Below are 17014 nucleotides of genomic sequence, written 5' to 3'. Positions count from 1 at the left end.
ATCAAAAGGAGTTAAAGGCTTTTATAAAAGTCTGAGAAACTCTTATCTATACCAACCTACTAGAAATGTTTACAGGTTAACAAAGAAACAAACAAAACAAAAAAAAGTCCCCCAAAAGTTAATAGAGTATCCAGGTCAGAGATCTGGGAAAAGGCTCAAAGTGGACTTAAATTAGATCCTTCTAACTTTTAGTCCAGCTCTCAATACATTATACATTGGCTACAGTTAATCAAGAATTAATTGTATAGCAGGTGGCCAAATGTTTTCCCCATTCAATAAAAATCCCAGAAGTATACACTGAAACAAAGGTTTCATTTTAATACTTGAGTTCTAAACTCACAAATACCTGGCCTTGTCTTCCTTATTCACATCTAAGAAAGAGGGCATCTCTCTTTTTAGCATTTAATAAAGGCTTCTTTTGCAGACCATTATACCGCTTAATACATTTTTTGTTCCATAAATTCTGTTTTCTATCAATACAACAATCTTGCCAGCTCAGTAGTACTGTACCCACTTTGCAGACGAAAAACCGAGGTTAGGTGGAGTTAGGGGACTCGTCCATGATAATAAAATTACTGAAACTGCAATTCGACTCAATCTAACTCCAAAGCTCGTTCTTCTACACCAGCTGCCCATTCCCCGCCCCCGTGAGGAAGCAGAACTCTCGGGATCGTCTGCAGAGAAGGAGCAGGGGATGCTATCAAGTCGGGGCACGATTATTATTCGCCTCTCTTGGTGAAAACTTGGTGTCAATTGAACGTTCTGAAAAATAACCTCACAATGTCAATTTTGCATTTTAAAAAACCGCTTGGAAACAGGGGGTACTGCGCCCCCAAGCGGTCAAAACGGGCCGGCCACTAAAGCTCGCTGCTCGCGCGATGCGCACAAGGCCAATCCAGCAACGCGGCAATTTCCCCGCAGTCTCCCAGACTCACCAACAGCACATGCGCCCGCGCCCGCCCCCGCCCCCGCCGGGGGAAGCTATGCGCATGCCCGAGGCGCCTACCGCCTGGTGGCGCCACTTCCCCCACATCCGTCACACCCGCTCAGCCCGCTCTTTCGAGTACCTTTGTCTAATTCCATAAGGGCAGAGTTAGCATCCAGCTCCTGTTCGCCATAACCGGCATCTGCCAGGAAAGACTTAGTTGAGTTTGACGCCATGACCCGAATAGTTACTGCACTAGCCTATTCAGAAATATTGCAAACTCGGCCCCGCCACCGCCATCTTCTTCCACCACCTCGCGGATTTTTCCTCCGCGCTCTGTCAAGTCATGTTACGCATGCGCCCGGGCCTCCCCGCCGTTCGCCAGCGCCTCTAACGGCCCCCCGCGCAGGCGCTCAGGGAGCTCCAGAACTCTAGGTTCCCGCGGCTGGGAGAAAAGGAGGCGGGGATTCGGCGGGGGAAGTGAGTCGACGGCGCCCGGACGCCGCGGTGAGGGCCAATCAGAGGGCGTGACGTCAGTTTGGCGGGGAGTTTGGTGGCCGGGGCTTACAGTGGCGGGAGTTGGAGGCTACAACTAGTCCTTTAAGAAGGACCCAAGCCACGGCTTCTGCTCCACCTGGGGGCATTTCTACGACTTTTCTCTCAGTTGTGGCTTTCTCCCCGGCCCAGATGCTGTTCAATTCGGTGCTCCGTCAGCCCCAGTTTGGCGTCCCGAGAAATGGTGAGTAACGGCCTTAACCGCTGCTTGTTGCTGGCGGGATTCGCCTCCCCCGAAACCACACCTCGGACCGAGGCCGACTCCAGATTCCCAGCCCCCGAGCTCTCTCACGGCCGGAGTGAATTCGTGGTAGCAAAGACGGAAGAGAGTTGTGCTTTCATGCTCTCGGGACACTTTTAATCGTAGTCTGGAGTTTTAAAACTGCAATGTAGGCTGACGGAGGGAGGGAAGTTGACTTAAATGGCCTCCTTCACGGCTTATGCCTATATTACACTTCCAGTGGAAAACGCGTGCGCGTGTGCGTTTCTCTCGACAGCCATGGGAGATCGAGGATACTCGTATTCACTGATGAATTAATTTGTTGTAGAATCTTAGTGAGCCCTAGGAACATTTATTGTAGGAACATTCGTGAATCCGACCCGCTGTTAAGGAACTCAGTCAAGCAGAGAAGACAGAACATCTGCTTCTAGCATGGTCAAAATGCTTTTTTTTCCTCCCTGAATTACTTCATACGCATAAATATTTGAAATTATAGAGTGAAAAACGCCCATAACCACACACCCCAGAGGTGACCACTGTTAAACAGATTGCAGTATATTTTCCCAAATGTTTTTCAATACCAGAGGTAGTGTGTATTGTTATTTACAGAAATGGTATGAAAATGTTTTTGTTCTGTTTTTAACTTTTAACGGTGTACCTTGGGAATATTTCCATGTTAGTATGTAGAAATCCAACTTATTCTCTACAGTTTTTGAGGTTCCTTAAGTTAAAATTTTGGCAGTAAGAATTTTGACCTGAAACTTTCCGATAAGGAAGTTACTACCCAGACTGAGCTTGGATGGAAATGAAATTTCATTCCTTTAAAGAAGGATAGGTCTTTTTTCCGTTTAAAATCATGTGGAAAACAAAAAGAAAAGAACCTGAGACGGAAACTTGTTATATTTAAGGCATAGGTCTAGGACAGCGATTTTCAACCCTTGCGCCGCAAAGAAAATTTGAAACCTGACTATTTAGTTGGGGCATTGACCTCTTCACTTAGATTGTCAAAAAAGAAAATGACAACAGCCAACACAACAATAGCCGCCCGGTGTGAATGAATCAAAATTATGCGCCCCCCCCCTTTTTTTTTTTCAGATCGGCAAAAAGTACATTTTTTGGTGTGCTGCAGAATTTTTGTAATTAGTTTATGTGAGCCATGAGATGTAAAACGTTGAAAATCCCTGGTCTAGGAAAAGGATATTGAGAAGGAGACTGAGTAGTCCCTCAACTTTCTGCCCCCAATCCAAAACTTTGTCGTTTTTACCTATTTCCCTCTTAGATAATCTTTTAAATAATACTTTAAATACCTTCTTTTTGTCTCCTGGGACCTTGCTTGAGTATCTTCTCTATCTGTGTCATGAGTGGCAATACAATACAATGGTTAAGAGCTGTGTCTTTGGAGATAAAAATGCCTGAGGTGGTTTTTTTTGCTGCTGTTTTTTAATGCCTAAATTTTAAATCCAGCTTCACTCTTTACTATCTGTTACCTGGGGCAAGCCTTAATTTTGTAACACATTTTCTCCTAATTCTCCAATCTGTCCTCTCTGTCTCTCATTCATAAATTCGCATTCATTGTTATGTGTTAGGCTTTGAAATTCATTCATTCTTACATTTTATGCACTGAACATTATAGGACCATCTTCTCTCCCTTTCCATGTCAGTGTTTCATCTTAGGTCCCTTTTCTCCTTCCATCTGCTCCCATTGATGATCATAACCTTAACCAGGGCTTCTTCCACTTACCACTTGCAACCTTCCTTTCCCTAGACTCTTCTATCCAGTCATACAAAAATCGTTATGAGTATCTTTAACCAGATGGTCAGTGCCACAGGCACCTGGAACTCAAATACCTAAACTGAACTCACTTTTCCCCTAAACCTGCTATATTACCTATTTTGGCACTGGTTCCATTATTTTAAACTAGTTTTCCCAGCCAGAAACCCAAGAGTTAATAAAAATTTCTCCATTTTCCTCTAGATAACACATCCAGAAAGTTTCCTTAAAACCTCTTGACTGGTCTCTCTTTCCCCACTCATTTTGCCTCTTCATCGTATCTTGGATCTATGTTTACCATTCCATTTCTTTAGGTTGAACTGTGATACCTTCTGGTCTGGACTATAACAGGTCTCCCAAGTGGCCTCTTAGTTACCCTCTCTCCAGTTTACTCTCCACATTGCAGCCAGTGATATTTCTAAAATGGAAATCTGATTACTTTTCTGTGTATTTTTAAATTGATATCTAATAGTTTTATCATAAGTTTAAACAAATATAAAGGATTTAATTTCTGGCCGTATTATGAATATTGACATTTTTAAAAAAATACTACATTACTCTTTAAAAATGTATCTACTAGAGTGTAAATTCTTTAGTTATTTGATAAACCGCAATAATTATTTCTTTAATGATTTTTTAAAAATATAAAGTATTTTAACTGTTAGATATTCTGCATAGTTGCTTTTATCCCTTGAATTTATTTCCACTTTATTTTTTCCACAGAATTTATCCTAATGTAATTTAATTTTAAGCTTGAAAAGTTGATTGATCACCCTATCATACTCCTCTGTGTAAAAAAATATATTTAAATTGATAGTATCTGTGATTGTAAGACTCTAAGTGTTAGAAGTTCTTCGAGATTGACTTACCATTGCAATTATTAGTATGCAATTAATCAAAACAAGATAGATTATTAATTTTGATAAATAATTACAAAGCAAAAAGTAAAATTTTATTGAAAGTGTATATTTTCAAGCGATGGATTTGGGTGTTCATGATGCCTTTACTAAAGGAAATATCCAGTTGTCTTTCATTTGGGGTCCCAGAAGTTTTATACTTTGGGTCAATGCAAGGTATAAGATTGGGGCATGGAAATGCCTTTTTTTTGAAAATAGAAGAAAGGCAGTGATGAACGGAGAAGAAAAAAAAGAGAGCCTCAACCTTTTTAGACAGATCAATTTCAGAAATGCATATATATGGCCCTGCCGGGCGTGGCTCAGCGGTTGAGCGTCGACCTAGGAACCAGGCGATCGGGGTTCGATTCCCGGTCAGGGCATGTGCCCAGGTTGTGGGCTCTATCAATGACTCTCTCATCATTGATGTTTCTATTTCTCTCCCTCTCCTTTCCTCTCTCTGAAATCAATAAAGATATATTTAAAAAAAAAAAAAGACTTCCCTCACTCTACTACTACTAGCCAGGACTAACTGCTTGTACTCTAGGGGTAGGTAGGTAACACTTTACTTTAAAATTACTTTAATATACTTCAAGATACTATGACTTGTTGCTATTAACATTTTAGAATCCTAGAATTTCAGCACTGGAAAGGAAAGAGGAAGTGAAACTAGTAATCAATTTGTGAATATGTTGGTGGCTACAGTAGGGACATTGACATATTTTAACTCTGTAACTATTTGATTATGTATGATGTTGCTAGTAACTTAGAAGTTTACAGTAATGTTGTTTTAGAAACCAAAAACGGTTTTGATGGTTGTGGTTGTCACCAAAGGTTGGCGAAGAAGATAGGTCATTTTTAATGTGTAAAGGCCACTTGTTCTTTTCAATCTTAAATGTACTAATAAGAGTCTCTATTTAAATGGTAAGCCCAAAGCTATATTTTATCAGAATTTGGGAGCACTCATTCATTCTTCCTTAGGAAGATACCAGAAACTGTATTCTAGAGGATCATAGATAGTGAGTGGATCAATATTAGGTATATAAAGCTTTTAAAAACAAATATTTACTTCTGCATTTGTTAGAAGTACTGAAATGTGATGATATATTGAAATTCTATAAGGAATTGTATCTTATTTTAGGATGGTCTTCACAATACCCTCTACAGTCCCTTCTAACTGGTTATCAGTGCAACTCTAATGATGAGCACACTTCTTATGGAGAAACAGGAGTCCCAGTTCCCCCTTTTGGATGCACTTTCTCTTCTGGTAAGAAAATTACTGTCTAGCTAGGCTTGGTCAAAAATAATCTATTTCACACTTAGAGGAAAAATATACAGAGGTGTCTCCCTTTCAGAAAACAACAACAAAGTAAGATAGGTGATAGAGTTTTTCTAGGAACTGCTCTTCCTGATTTATAAAGGCTTTTCTTACTCTTCATGCATAATTACATATTTCCTCTAAAGTATAGGCCCATTGTAGCACTTTTTAAAAAACTGATAAAGGGAAAGGGTTGCAAAGGTTCAGCCATCACGAAAACTGTTTTGATCTGATTGAACCTACCTTTCTGGAATGCATTGGGGAACAAATGAGCAGAAATAGAAACACTTATTACCACCATTAGTATTCTAAAACAGGAAAAGTAAAAGGTTGTGAAAAGGGGCTTTAAAACTAATAAACTCAGCTTGCTGGTGGCCTACATCATATGTCTTTATTTGCCATTGGCCATTACCACTTTTGTTTTGTTTAAGTACCACCCTTTATTCACCCCTTTTCTAAATAAGAGGTTATCTGAAGATAATTTTGGTGGTTTTGAGTCATTTACTGAATTAGATAATAAGGCAAATTTTAAGCAATTTTAATTCAAATTACCTCTCTACCATATCAGATGCCATTTGAGTAGAATCTTCTTCCCTCTTTTCAGTCTTTGTGTTTACCCAGGAGCTTTCAATTAATTTATGTTACATATAGATTATATATACTTACATACTTATGTATATGTATATAGCTTTATAATCAGCTCTAAAATTTTTGTTACTCTTTATATATTCCCTTTATTATTTAGCTCCCAATATGAAGCATATACTAGCAGTTGCCAATGAAGAAGGCTTCGTTAGATTATATAACACAGAATCACAAACCTATAGAAAGAAGTGTGTTAAAGGTAAGTCTAGGTCTAAAATTTTTTTTAACATTTTAAAGTCATAAAGCCTTGAGTAAATTATTATTTGACTACATTCCCAATTATATTCACTTCTGATTAAGTCTGTTTAAGGACCAGGCTATTTCTCTCAATAAATGTTAACTATGGAAATGACTTTACTGAAAATTAAGAAAAATTCATTTAAGGATTAAAAACAGTTCTTTTAAAAAGGTTAAATCATTGGGGGAAACATTGTTTTAAAATATTTATATCGACCAAGCATCTTTCATACATCAGACAAAGTTCTACTGACCTTAGGCTGATAATTTGGAACTAGTAAGTAAACTGTTGAAATAACTAAAATACTGTAAATGATACTGACATACAAAGAAAATGCTATAGAAGCCAGAGAAAGCCCTCATGGGATAGAGAGGGGGAGGAAAATTTTTTGTGAGGCAGTAAGACATTTGAGTTGGACTATTGTATTTAGATCAGTGGAGATGGGTTAGGACTCTCCAGGTGGAGGGAAAAGCATTAGCAAAGGCCTAGAGATAAGAAAGAATAGAATATAATAAGGAAATAGGGAGTAATTCAGTTTCATTTGAATGTGGTATGTAGAAAACAGTGAAAGATAAGCCTTGCAATAAAAGACAAAGCCTACAGAACCTTGAGTGTCAAACTAAATTATTTTAGACTCTCTTCAGAGACCTGGATGAAGATTTTTGAACTGGAAAATGTTTCAGAAAGATTTCATTTTAGATAATATATTACTAGTCACCTCAAGGAAATGAATTTGATATCAAATGTTCTGTGTGGTAATGGTTGGCATGTTTTGTATTATATCACTCTTTACATTTTCCTTCTCCATTGTAATGCTCTTTGGCCAATGGACCTTAGGGTGCCGACCACTGATCTTTTCACTACAGCTTTCATGGCATTTAAGCTGCTATTGATACGACTTACCACAGAACCTAGTCTAGACATTTCACATTCACCATTTGCTTTGTTTAGAATGGATGGCTCACTGGAATGCTGTCTTTGACCTGGCCTGGGTCCCGGGTGAATTTAAACTTGTAAGTGACTTTCATTTTATTGGGGTCTGAGTAGCTACTGGTAAAGGATTGCTTTATTAAATAGTGATAACATGTTTTTAAAGGTTACAGCAGCAGGTGATCAATCAGCCAAATTTTGGGATGTAAAAGCTGGTGAGCTGCTTGGAACATGCAAAGGTCATCAATGCAGCCTCAAGTCAGTTGCCTTTTCTAAGTTGGAGAAAGGTAGGTTTGTACCTGTCCTCTTTCATCTTCTTAGCCCCCTTTACGATGGGGTAATAAAAAACTACAATTGCTTCCACCTTTTCTCCTGTCAAAGTTGCTACTTTATGTACGTAGGTGATTGAGATTCTGATATGACTGAAAACCTAAATGAAATTAAGTTAGGTTTTAGTCTTATTCTCATGGACATTATCTCCAGCTTGTCCCTGAAAGTCAAACATCTTCAGATAATTTTTTTCTATAATCTTGCCGGTAAGGTAAAGATTTATTAACAGCCACAATACCTCTGTTCAACTCTGAGTGTCCTTTAAAGTCTAAACCCTGTACTTACCACTGATTAACAATTTGTAAAATAGTTACTTTAATCTACTTGTAAAATTTAAATGGGATTTGAGGCTGGGGTGGGAAACCTAATAAAGTGAACATAATTCTCTACCTAACAATTTTTTTTTAATCCTCACCCAAGAATATGTTTATTGATTTTAGAGAGAGAGGAAGGGGAAGAGAGAGAAAAACATCAGTCAGTTACCTCCCGTATGTGCCTCAGCCAAGGATCAAACCTGCAACCTACGTATGTGTCCTGACCGGGAATCGTGCCTGAAACCTTTTGGTGTGCAGGATGCCACTTCAATCAACTGAGCCACCTGATCAGGGCTCTACCTAACAATTTACCATATAATTGCTTTAAATGGCTTTATTTCGTAGTATGTTTTGAACTCAAAATTGATCTTTCTATATTTATTTTACTATTATAATGGAGAATAAAGATTTAAAGAGTTATGTTATACAAAACAGTACTATAGCGGCTAGGGAAAAACTTTGCAGGGATGTCAGAATGAACTGTTTATTTCTGATTTTTTTGTTTTATTTTCTCCATTTCTCACTTAAATAATTATTTTACAGATAGACAAACTTTCAAAGTGGCTGGATTAATCTAACTTTAAACTCAGAATAATAGAGACTTCCTTTAGCATTAAAAAAAACCCACACCTCTTTTTAAAAGGAATATTTTCACTTACTCACTTGAACACTCAGGAACATTAAACTGAGTTGTTAGGTATGTTTGTGTTCTAGTCTACTATACCCATGTGTCAGTTCATTTTGAGTTTATAAAAATAATTTAAGATCAATAAAATTTACCTTACTAAAGGTAAATTTATTTAAAGAGTAGTAGAAAAGAGAAATACCTTATCTTTTGGTATTTTTGCTTGACTTTTTTTAAACTTTGTACATTGACTCTATGCTAATATGGTCTATTACAAAAAGCACTAAGTTACGAATTGGGGCAGGTGGCTTTATCACAGTTCCCAGTAGTCCACATGTGCCCTAGTGTGAATTAATTAGTCTGGTTGGACGCTACCCCCAAAGACACATAGTTTGGTTAATAAAACATTAGATTTTAGCCTGTGCTCCTTCAGCCAAATGTCCTGTGAGAACACACTTTTATAGCCATACACAGAAGCCATGTGTTTTATTCTGGTTTCTTACTAAACTCTTTGGCAAAGTCATTTTTATTTCCTAATTTAGTGAGATTAATATCTATTCTATTTACAAAAATATTGTAAGCATAAAAATGAGATGTGAACGCAGTTTAAAAAAATTGAGTACCGTATAAATGCCTAGTGGTTTCTTTTGTAGGTAGCATGGTAGAAAAGATCGTTGATCTAGTTCTTTAGGTCCTACATGGGCAGGATACAAATAATCCTAGTAGGACATAGTCATACTAGTGGTATTTCCTTTCCCTAAATATCTACTGTGAAAGCAAGGAAAATTGACACAGATGTGTTTTGTGTGGCAAAAGGTGCTAAGAACTTCTTTGTGGATCGTTTAAAGTGACTATAAGTGTATTACTATTTCTCTTTCTACAAACTTACTTTCAAATTTGCACCGACTTTCTCATTCTTTATTCTCCAGCTTAAGGCCAGTCCTTCCTAGACCACTGGATCTCATCCTTGACTGCACAGTCACCTGGGAATGCTTTTTTAAAAATACCAATTAAATGTGAATCTCTGGGAGGTTAGCCAGGCATCCATATATATGTGTGTATATATATATATATGTGTATGTTTTTTAAAGGGATTTCAATGTGAAGCTAAGATTGAGAGACAGTCTTGATCCTCCCCAAGACCTTACGTCTCACAGCTCCTGTATCTCTGAGCTTTCCCTCTCCATTGGCTCTTTTTTTTTTTTTTTTTTTTTTTTTTTAGGGAGAGAGAGAAATAGAAACATTAGTGAGAAACATCATCTATCTGCTGCCTCCTTCACGTCCCCTAGATCCCAAAACCCCAGCATATGCCCTGACTGGGAATTGAACTGATGACCTTTTGGTTCAGGGTTGACAATCACTGAGCAACACTGGCCAGGCTTTCTTGGGCCCTTTTCTTTGTTTGTTAATCCTCACTCAAGAACATTTTTTCCATTGATTTTTTAGAGAGAGTGTGAGGGAGGGGGGAGAGAGAAAAATCAGAAACATCAGTTGCCTCCTGCATGCACCCTGACCAGGGCCAGGGATTCAACCTGCAACCCAGGTACATGCCCTTGACCAGGAATTGAACCAGAGACCCTTTGGTGCATGGGCTGATGCTCTAACCACTAAGCGCACCAGCCAGGGCTCTATTGGCTCTTCCTTCATAGTAAAGACTCAAGCATATCTGTGGCCTATTCAAAAAACACTTTAACCTTGTGTTCATTAGCTATTATCCTTTCGTATTTCCTGTCTCTTCTAAGTTTCTTAAGAGTAATCGGAAGAGGATTAAATTTCCTTATCTCAATTTGGTTCAACCTGTTTTTCACTCTCAGCTTTCTTCCTGAAATCAGCCTTTCTTGTGTAATGTTTGACACTTCTGACCATTTTTTAAAAATTATATTTCTTTCTTCCTTGGAATTTGTGACCTCACTACCACTGGTTCTCATTCTTTCTGTTTATTCCTTCATAATTGCTTTGGTGAATGCCACTTCTTTACCTAACTTGAAGTTTTCCATAGCCCTGGATTAGGTATTGGGCCTTCTTTTCTTTTCAATTGTTCAGACCTTATTGAACAGCTTGGTCTATTCCAGCTTTGTTTTGTTTTTCACTACACTTGTACTAAACCAGGTTGTATTTCCAGCCTTAACAACTTCTTCAAATTCAACTTATTCAAAACTGAACTCATGATTTTCCCCTTGTAATATCTATGTTTCCCTGTCCTCTGATATCATTTCCTTTCAGCCTGAATATTAACATTTTCTTTAACATTTCTTGTAATGTGCCTGGTTGTAATAAATTCCCTTTGTTTTCCCTTTATCTGAAAATGTCTTTATTTCATTATCATTCTGAAGGATATTCTGTTAAAATTCTGGGAGGACAGGTGTTTTTTTTCTCATTTCGTTACTTGAAGATGCTCCACTGTCTTCTGTGGTTTCTATTGAGAAATCTGTGGTCATTCAAATCATTTTTCTATATGTATTGTTTTTCCTGACCTCTTTCAGGATTTTCTCTTTATTTTTGGTTTTCAGCAATTTAACTATGATGTGTCTATATATGCTTCTCTGTTTGAGGCTTGCTGAGCTTTTTGTATGTGTAAATTCACAAATGTGTTTAACTGAATTTTGAAGTTTTCTACTGTTATTTTCTTGAAATACTTTTCCTACCCAATTTTCTCTCCTCTCCTGTGGGACTCCAATTACTCATATATTAGACTTTTTGAAATTGTCCCATGAATCTTTGAGGCTTTTTCCCCCCAATTTTCTTAAATTTGAGATATAGTTAACATACCATAAAATTCACCCATTCAAAGTGTACATTTCAGTTGGTTTTAATTTACTTTGCCGAGTTGTACAACCATCACCACAGTCTGTTTAGTACATTTTCATTGCCCAGAAAAAAATCAGAATCCATCAGCAGTACCTTCCATCTGCCTCCTAGCCATACACAATCTAAACTACTCTCTGTCTCCATAGATTAGCCTATTCTGCACATTCATATAAATGGGAACTATGTAATATGTGGTCTTTTGTGACTGGCTTTCTTCACTTGGTGTAATGTTTAATCTTATTTTCAAATTGAATGATCTCTGTTACTCTGTCTTCAAGGTCACTGACTGTTCCTCTGTTCTCTTCATTCTGCTCTTAATCTTTTCCAGTAAATTTTGTCATTTCAGAAATTGTTTTTCTGTTCTAAAATTTTCTTTTTTTGTTAAGTTCTCCCTCTGCTGAGATTTCTCATCTTTTCAATGATTGTAAATGTCATTTCTTTACTTCACCTGACATAGTTATACTTGCTTTACAACCTTATCTGATAAAGCAACATATGAGTTGTTTCAAGTTTGGCCTCTGTTGATTTCTTTTCCCTTGAGAATGACTCATTTTTCTGACTCTTTATATGTCAAATAATTTAGGTTATGTCCTGGGCATTGTGAATGGTATGTTGGACTCTGGATTCTGTTATATTGAGTAGGAAAGAATTGATGTTTTTGTTTTAATGGTCAGTTAACTGAGTTAAGGGTAAAATTCCAGACTATCACTATCACTGCAAGAGGGCAGTGGGTTGGATCTCAATTCTGTTCAGTAATTTAAGTCTTAGTTGAAGCTGATTTTAGTTTTCCCCTTCATAGATAGTTCGGCGATCAGCCAGAGACTTACACTGAGTTTAAACACAGAATTAGGGTTTCCCTTTCCCCAGCTTCCTCTAGGGTTTCCCTCATTCTGGCAGCTCTTGTTGCCCCACATCTCCTTTTCCGAGTTTCTCTGGCTTGAAAGATGGCAAGTTTGTCTACTGGCATTCTAGCTGCTTGCCACTGGCTACCCTAAGGTAAAAACCACAAAAGACCAGTAACTTACCCCAAGCCAATCACTTGCTTCAGTTGTTGACTCTTTTCCAAAAATTGCATGTTTTTGTTCAGTCTCTATAGAGCCCTCAGGTCATTTTTTATATTTTTTTTCCAGAGTTTAAAAGCTAATGCAGGTGGATTGGTTTGGTAAGTGTCCGCTCTTCCATACAGGAAGCAGAGTTGTTTTGAAGTTCTGTTTTCTTCTCCAATCCCATTGCCCTCCTTCCATCCTCAGAGGCAACCCCTTTCACAAATTTTGTATGGATCCAGCCCATATTTTTATACTGAGACAGTATTGCTTGGAGGTTTGAAGTATGGGCTTTGGATTCATACTGTCAAGAATACCTTTGGAAGTTACTCATTCTCTCTGTGCCTTAGTTTTCTCATCTAAAATGGGGATAATAATACCCACTAGTCGGGTTGATAACAAGATGGAGATAATTTCTATAAAGCACTTAGGATAGTGTATAGCACTCAGTAAGCACTCGATATATTTTGGTTATTGCTTGTTTATCATTATTCTTACTATAACTTTATGTATAGTGTCTTATGTGGTTTTAAGAAAATTTACACGGATTATTTTATAAAGTTTTTGTTTAGCATTTAACATGTGTTTTGAGTTTTTTGTAATTCTTTCCCTTCACAGCTTTGTTTTCTCTTATTTGTTGAGCTATATATTTTTTATTTTTAATCTCCAGTGCCAGTTGTAGAACCTAGCATATAATAGGCACTTTAGGAAAATTACATTGAAATGTCTATGTCATTGACCAGTTTTATTAACGTTTTTATAAACTATTACCCCACAGCTGTCTTCTGTACAGGTGGAAGAGATGGCAACATTATGGTCTGGGACACCAGGTGCAACAAAAAAGGTAGTCTAGTTCCATTTTAATTTTGATAAATGTGGGCTGTCCCCATACTTAATTATTTTGAATAAAAGGTTTATCATTTCACTTAATAACCACCAGGGGGCACATGTTCATAACTCTTTATTTCTGCTTGCTGTTCTGATTCTCATCTTAGTGGTTGTTGCAAGTATTAACCTGTGTTTACCTCATTGTCTTCTTAACTATATTGCTGTTTATCTAAGTGATTGATGGAATTTGAGATAGTTAATTCATGGGCTCATTGGTAAATAATCTTTTTTTTAAAAAAAATATATCTTTATTGATTTCAGAGAGAGGAAAGGAGAGGGAGAGAGAGATAGAAACATCAATGATGAGAGAGTGATTGATCGGCTGCCTCCTGCACGCCCCCGACTGGGGATCGAGCCCGCAACCTGGGTGTGTGCCCTGACTGGGAATCAAACCCCGATCGCCTGGATCCTAGGTCGACGCTTAATCACTGAGCCATGCCTGGCTGGGCAGTAAATAATCTTTTAATTTATAATTTTTTGGCTTTAAAGAATTATATTAGATTAAATATAATTATGGTCACCTTGCCCAATGATGCCATTAAGCAGAAACTAATGATCATCTCACTGCTTACTTCCCTTTAAAAAAAAATTATAACAGACTATTTTTTAGAGCAGTTTTAGATACATGGCAAAATTGAGCAGAAAGTATAGAGCGTTCTCTCTATACTGATGTGCCCCACCTCAAACAGCCTCTCCCACTAACATCCCACACCAGAGCTAGACATTTGTTACAGCTGATGAACCTACATGGATATATCACTCACTATCACCCAAGGTCTATCTGTACTTTACATTAGGATTCGCTCTTAGTATTGTGTATTCTATTGGTTTTGACAAGTATATAATGATGTATCTACTACTTTAGTATCATACAGGATAGTTCACTGTTCTAAAAATACTCTGTGCTCCACCTATTAATCCTTCCCTCCCCCTAATCCCTCGAAACCACTGATCATTTTATTGTTTCCATGGTTTTGCCTTTCCCAGAATGTCATAATTACAGTATGTAGCCTTATCACATTGGCTTTTTTTACTTAGTAATATTTAAGATTTACTTAGTAGCATTTAAGATTCCTCCGTGTCTTTTTTTTACTTGGTAGCTCACTTCTTTGTAGCACTAAATAATATGTCATTGTCTGAGTATACCACAGTTTATTCATACATTCAAATACTGAAGCACATCTTGGTTGTTTCCATGTTTTGGTGATATAGAATAAAGTTGCTATAAACATCTGTGTGCTTATTTCTTTTTTATGCATTATAATCTCAACACAAAAGATGTAGTGTGGTAGCACTGCTGGCTTCTAATTTCACTAATCTAATGAAGAATTAATTTTGAGATCTTATATATAAATATTACATTCAGCATAGGAGTAAAGTTCTGAAAACTAAATAAATTTCCTCGGAATATCTTTCAGATGGATTTTATAGGCAAGTGAATCAGATCAGTGGTGCTCACAATACCTTAGACAAGCAAACCCCTTCAAAACCTAAGAAGAAACAGAATTCAAAAGGACTTGCTCCTTCTGTGGTAAGGTTTTATAGCTGTATACATGTGTGCAGATCTTAACAGTAAAATCTCATTTAGGGAATGTGTTAGGCATAAAATAGGAACTCTAGATTAAGCGAATGAAAATCTTCATTTCCTCTTGACATCAGTAGGTTTATTGCTTAATGCTAATTTAATACCTACCGTAGTGGTTTTCAAAACCTAGTTTGCAACAGAGGGACCTGGAGAGCATGTTAAAAATTCAGCTTCCTGAGCTGCATCCCTAGGATCTTCATGCATGCGCTTATCTATGTAGTGTGATTCACTAAGAAAGGGGGAGAAATTTGAAGAAGTATATTAAGAACTGTGACACGGTTTCTGTTGGAAAGAAACCCCTGTTGTTTTCATATGGTACCTCTCTAGCATCTGATAAAAAAAAAGCTCAATGCCCAGAATACATCTTCTCTTCTTAAAAAATAAATCACCATTTCTCATACTTTAATGTGTTTATTTTTCTAATACTCCTGGTCTGTAGGATCCAACTTAATATTTTGGGGGAAGGTGTGGTCGCTAAAACATTAGGACTTCAAATTGCATACCATGAACATGACACAAGCAAGAAGGGAAACTGGCAAGGTTTAGCATGAGGTCTTTGGAGGCCAGATGAAGTTAAATGAGTAACATTTCAGACATTTAATCATATTCTGAGCCAAGAAAACCTGTCAACAGCAATTAAGAGATAAAACCTCTATTGAGCACCTTTAAATTTTTCAGAGTATGTAATCATCTTTCATCGGTACATCTTTAGACACTTACATGATAATCTAGGTAGATGGTGACATTTTATAGATGAAACAGGCACGGGAAAGTTAAATTAGTTTCCTAAGGATATGCAGCTTATTAGTAGGTCTGGTTCTAAGTAGAGCCAGTAGTTAAACCTTTTAATAACCTATCTGTTTCATAAGTGTGAGTCAAAGTGTTACCACAGTATACTGTAACTTTATTATGTTTAGTTTATTTCTTAGCTAAAATTACTTCTTGGTCAGCACTGATTAGGATTGAAGAGGGAAATTTAGTCTAACTCAGAGTTTGGGAGAAAAAAAGCCATTTTAGCACCTTGGTCTCTTGATGGTGAAGATTGTGATATCCAAGATAGTCTTTGTCCCTTTTCTTTTTCTTCCTTGTGTTATTAGGATTCCCAGCAGAGTGTTACTGTGGTCCTCTTTCAAGATGAGAATACATTAGTCTCAGCAGGAGCCGTGGATGGGTGAGAGTCTCTATTTCTTCGTTCTTTTGATAAGGTCTCTTTCATGAACTGTGATGGGGAAGTCACCTGGTCCCATTATAATTGAACCTGTGTGCTTTTAACTTTCAACATAGTGAATACCCAGCTGAGAAGAGGACCTACAGATCACACTGGAAAATATCTAGTTAGGACTCTTGCTCAAATAATTAAGTGAGATAATACATGTGTATCGCACTTAGCACATTGTCTAGCACATATGAGCGATGTTGGCTGGTCCTATTATAGAGAAGCTGGATGGGAAACTTGCTTGTCTATGCAGTATAATTTAGTCAGTGATTCTTTTGAGAAGTAAAATTTCTGCTATCTTGGATTTTATCTTCTCAGATTTAGTAATAACCTAAAAGAAGAAATCTGACTCTGGGCATATAATTGGCACTTCTGGGAGTGCTCTAACTAGATTGATAGTAAGGCCTAATGACTTTCAGTTCACATACCTGCCATCCACAATTGGTCTGAATTTTTGGCTTCCAGATAATTTTGTGGTACTTATTGATTGGCTGCTTTGTTAGAATATAAGTTATTTGAGTATAAGGACTCTTTCTTTTTCAAGCACCCTTCTTTGTCCCCTTATTTGTTCATTGTTTCCCAAGACATCCTTCCCTTCAAAAAACATAATTTAAAACGATGATGACAACTTTTAAGATTTCCATTGTGCCTGTCTTCTGGACACTGAAACTCTTCTGTGGACCAAATTCTGAGGCACAGATGGAGCATTA

General features: G+C 37.4%; 2 protein-coding genes across 7 annotated transcripts in view; one reads left to right on the top strand and one right to left on the bottom strand.

The window, feature by feature from the left end:
- Positions 1 to 1235, bottom strand: part of INTS7 (integrator complex subunit 7) — a 49810-nt gene extending 48575 nt beyond the window's left edge. The window contains exon 1 of the mRNA XM_016215196.2: positions 1068 to 1235. Within this exon, the coding sequence (XP_016070682.1) occupies positions 1068 to 1161 (94 nt within the window). The 5' untranslated portion in view covers positions 1162 to 1235. The remainder of the gene's footprint in view (positions 1 to 1067) is intronic.
- Positions 1236 to 1537: 302 nt separating this feature from the next.
- DTL (denticleless E3 ubiquitin protein ligase adapter) overlaps positions 1538 to 17014 on the top strand; it is a 190518-nt gene continuing 175041 nt past the window's right edge. For 5 of the 6 annotated variants that reach the window (XM_087827873.1, XM_087827870.1, XM_087827874.1 and 2 more), the window contains exons 1-8: positions 1538 to 1664; positions 5506 to 5631; positions 6428 to 6526; positions 7517 to 7578; positions 7662 to 7782; positions 13394 to 13459; positions 14922 to 15034; positions 16186 to 16259. In XM_087827873.1, the coding sequence (XP_087683999.1) occupies positions 1613 to 1664; positions 5506 to 5631; positions 6428 to 6526; positions 7517 to 7578; positions 7662 to 7782; positions 13394 to 13459; positions 14922 to 15034; positions 16186 to 16259 (713 nt within the window). In that variant the 5' untranslated portion in view covers positions 1538 to 1612. The remainder of the gene's footprint in view (positions 1665 to 5505; positions 5632 to 6427; positions 6527 to 7516; positions 7579 to 7661; positions 7783 to 13393; positions 13460 to 14921; positions 15035 to 16185; positions 16260 to 17014) is intronic. The other variant, XM_016215197.2, reaches the window with a different exon arrangement.

Source organism: Miniopterus natalensis, chromosome 19, assembly GCF_054644295.1.
Source record: "Miniopterus natalensis isolate mMinNat1 chromosome 19, mMinNat1.hap1, whole genome shotgun sequence".
In the NCBI taxonomy this organism is placed as follows: Eukaryota; Metazoa; Chordata; class Mammalia; order Chiroptera; family Miniopteridae; genus Miniopterus; species Miniopterus natalensis.
This window is presented reverse-complemented; position numbering and strand designations above follow the sequence as displayed.